This window comes from Camelina sativa, chromosome 14, assembly GCF_000633955.1.
Source record: "Camelina sativa cultivar DH55 chromosome 14, Cs, whole genome shotgun sequence".
NCBI lineage: Eukaryota > Viridiplantae > Streptophyta > Magnoliopsida > Brassicales > Brassicaceae > Camelina > Camelina sativa.
In genome coordinates this window covers 26176831-26180395 of record NC_025698.1, presented here as the reverse complement: position 1 = coordinate 26180395, position 3565 = coordinate 26176831, and the positions used below count along the sequence as shown (strand labels likewise).

Below are 3565 nucleotides of genomic sequence, written 5' to 3'. Positions count from 1 at the left end.
AATAAGTCAGTCGTAACTGAATAACATTCTAGTAATTAATCTTTTGCTACTAAGTCAGCCGTCGAATGGCTGAGTTGTACGATAAGTCAGCCTATCACGGCTGAGTTGTACGATAAGTCAGCCTATCACGGCTGAGTTGTACGATAAGTCAGCCTATCACGGTGAGTTGTACGATAACTCAGCTAGTCGGAAAATGGTAACTCAGCCGTGTCGTAGTGATAACTCAGCCAAAATTTTAACAACTCAACCATCGGGTGAAAACTCAGCCGTAACTCAGGACGGCTGAGTTAGAGCGTAACTCAGCTAGATTTTGATAAGTCAGCCGTAACGCTTGGCTGAGTTATGCTCTAACTCAGCCAGATTTTGATAAGTCAGCCAGATTTTAATAAGTCAGCTGTAACGCTTGGCTGAGCTATGCTCTATCTCAGCCGTCCGCTCTTACTCAAATGTTTTTTTCCATAGCTCAGCCGGAATATACCTATAACTCAGCCGCAACATACCTTTGTAACGCATTATGGCTGAGTTATTGTTACACGTCAGCGTTTTTGACGTGGCGTCTGACGAGGCAATGACATTTTTGTAATTACGTTTTTTTCGGTAACATAAAATAAAGGCATGCTGGGTATTTTGAAAATACCCGAAATATTCTAGTAATAAAATCTTTGTTTGTAGATTCTGGTAATATTACCTAATTTGGATAACATTTGAGTAAATCACCCATTATTTAATTTAATTGCATGCAACGGTACAAGATCCTTATTATGATTTATAACTACTGTTCTTTTATTTCATGTTTGTCTCCAACTATAGAAGAATCGAAATGGTTTATGTCTTGTGCTAAGGTTTGGCTTTAAAGCAATGGTTTATGTCTTGTGCCACTAGCTTGGACCGTGCACGTGGTATTGGTGCTGATTAGTGGTCACAAACAGTAAACCAGTAGACTGTAGAAGCCAAATTATATAAAGATAAGTAAGATAACCTTTAAAGTTTCATTGTTTATATATTTTACCAAAATGCATTATTTGGTATCTTCATCATCATAAACAAACCCACTAAATTAAACGTTCAAAGTCAAGAAATTCAGTATTTAGTATAGGGGCACAAAGGATTTAAAAATTTGTGTTACATTTTACTTTTCAAAATCTCCATTTTATTATTGCATTTTGATAATTTTCTTGGCAATTAACTCCACCAAGATCAAAACAAGGCTTTCAAGTACTTGAGAAGAAGAACAAAATAAAAAGACTTTTTAGATTTGTTGTTGAATTGCTGAAACAACTTCACCGATACACTTAAACTTTCTCCTTTCCTTGAGAAGCATCTTCCCAAACTCGAGTGCACTTCTCTCGCAAACCGCTCTTGCCTTATCTTCTTCAATCGATTCAAAGTCCTCAACATGTGCCACACCCACGATTCTCCTGTCAACATATCAAGACAACACTGTCAACAACATTTTCGAGTTTATATGATCGACAATGAAATCTCGTGGTGTAAGATTCTCTCACCTAATCATCTTTGCAGCGCCGAATCCGAGTGAGTCATGCAACAAATTCTTCATGTAGTTTTCTTGAACAAGCTGCAAAACCTCGGCATCGTTATAGATATCTGCAAGGTATGCTTCACCAGGTCCATCTTTGTTTTGATCCCATAGCGCAATAAACCTTTTGTGAAACAGATCCCAAGTTTGCTCAATGGTTCTCAGGATCCAATTCTTGTATTCCTGTATTGTAGAGTTAGCTTGGTTTAAACCGAGGTGCTTGCAACCATGTAGACAATGAGAAGATAGAAAAAAACTGGAAATCAGAATTCTGAATATAATGCTTACTTTTCGATCATTTCCTTGAGCGGCATGTCCATCTTGTGCAAAGAAAGCTAGTATCAAGTTACCAAGATAAGCTCCAATGTCGAAACCCATCGGTCCATAAAACGAAAACTCTGGATCTATAACTTGTGTCGAATCTTGAGTAACCATGACAGAACCAGTGTGAAGATCACCATGTATTAAAGCTTGAGCTCTTTCACAGAACCTAACAACAGAATACACAAGGGGTGGTTTAGAGATAACAGCAAGTTGTAATGAAAAAATCCCGGGGAAATGGGCAAAAAACATACATGGATTTTAGCTCTGCAACTTCGAGCTTCAGGGCACTGTCTTCACGCACAGCCTTGGCATCATCATCGAGATAAGGTGAAGTCCAACGATTAAAAGTGGAAACTCTATATGGGTCCGAAAACACAACTTGTTCCGTTAATCGGCATAACTCCACATTACCACAAAATTCAGTGACTACACAAACACAAAAGATACACTCATTTTCAGGCAACAACAGAAACGTTGAATAGTAATAATTCCACATCAAAACATGTAAAGAGTTAAGAACCTGCTCTTCGGTGCTCTGTGGTATCGTGAAAGAGGAGCGAAGTGAAGAAGAGAGTTTTGGCCATGTAATCAGACATGTGGTCAGCAAGGAACGGATACTCAATTCCAGCAATGAGTCCTTTGCGGAGAATGATATGAGGAGGCTCGAGGTATCTCATTCCGATCAAAGCCATTGTTCTGTCAAAATGGTAGACTTCAGGAACATGATCTGGTGATAAAGATCCATGCTTTCTCAAAGTTGTTGCTTCAAAATAAGCTCTTTCTTTCGTCATTGGCCAAGACTCACCGATACAGCGAATATATGGAAGTGCCTGTCACATATATATAAATAGGACTTGTTGAAAAATCAAAACTCGGAAGTCAAAGCTTGTTCATTTTAGCCTCTAGATGAAAGTAAAGCAAAACCCTTAAAATATGGGAGACAAATTGAATGACAATCTCATCACAATTAGGTCAAAGATAGGCATTTGCAGACAACAGAGATAAACCCTAAATTCCTAATCCATAGATATTTTTCCAGGGTTTGTTTGGGGTGAAGCAAAGAGATACGAATCTATAATTAATGGTTAGATTGATGAAATAAGAAGAAGCAAAACAAAACCTGTTTGATGACAAGAGAGCCAGAGGATCCGACAACGATGAAAACGAAATTGAGATTGCCATCTCCAACTTCTTTGATAACCAAATCATCATCGGCAGCTCCACCAATCTTGGAGGAGAGAGCAGGAGTTGCTTTTATGTACTCTACGAGAGACTTCTCGTTCAATGGCGCAAACTCTCCAAAAGACATCTTTGCGCTTCTCTGCTTCAGTGAGAGAGAGAGAGAGAGAGAGAGAGAGACAGAGATGAAGAGGGATGAAATCACGTTTTAAAGGTTCGATTTTTTGCAAAAGATTCTCAATTTGGTTTTTGTTTCACATCTTTGATTTTTCTGAAAGTGACCAATAATTGAAACGGCAATACTCACGCTTTGTATGTTTTAAAGTTGGGGGTGAAATTTACTGCTCAAACAAGGAAAAATAAAATTAGGCTGATTGCAAAACTAGACCCCTAATTTAAGTCAATTGCAAAACTGACTACTTTTTTTTCTCTCCAATATTTGCCACTTTTTCCCAATTAAATCTTTATGTGTTTATTGTATTCACAAAAATACCATTATTTCTAATTTATTTGAATTTCTTGCGA

At 37.9% G+C, this 3565-nt stretch overlaps 1 protein-coding gene across 1 annotated transcript; it reads right to left on the bottom strand.

The window, feature by feature from the left end:
* Positions 1094-3301, bottom strand: LOC104742519 (methylthioribose kinase). Its single transcript, XM_010463532.2, has 6 exons — positions 2982-3301; positions 2382-2691; positions 2113-2287; positions 1826-2027; positions 1506-1720; positions 1094-1418 (listed from the first exon to the last, which is right to left on the bottom strand). Exons 1-6 carry the CDS (start codon positions 3168-3170, stop codon positions 1250-1252), a joined length of 1260 nt encoding a protein of 419 aa, XP_010461834.1. The 5' UTR covers positions 3171-3301; the 3' UTR covers positions 1094-1249.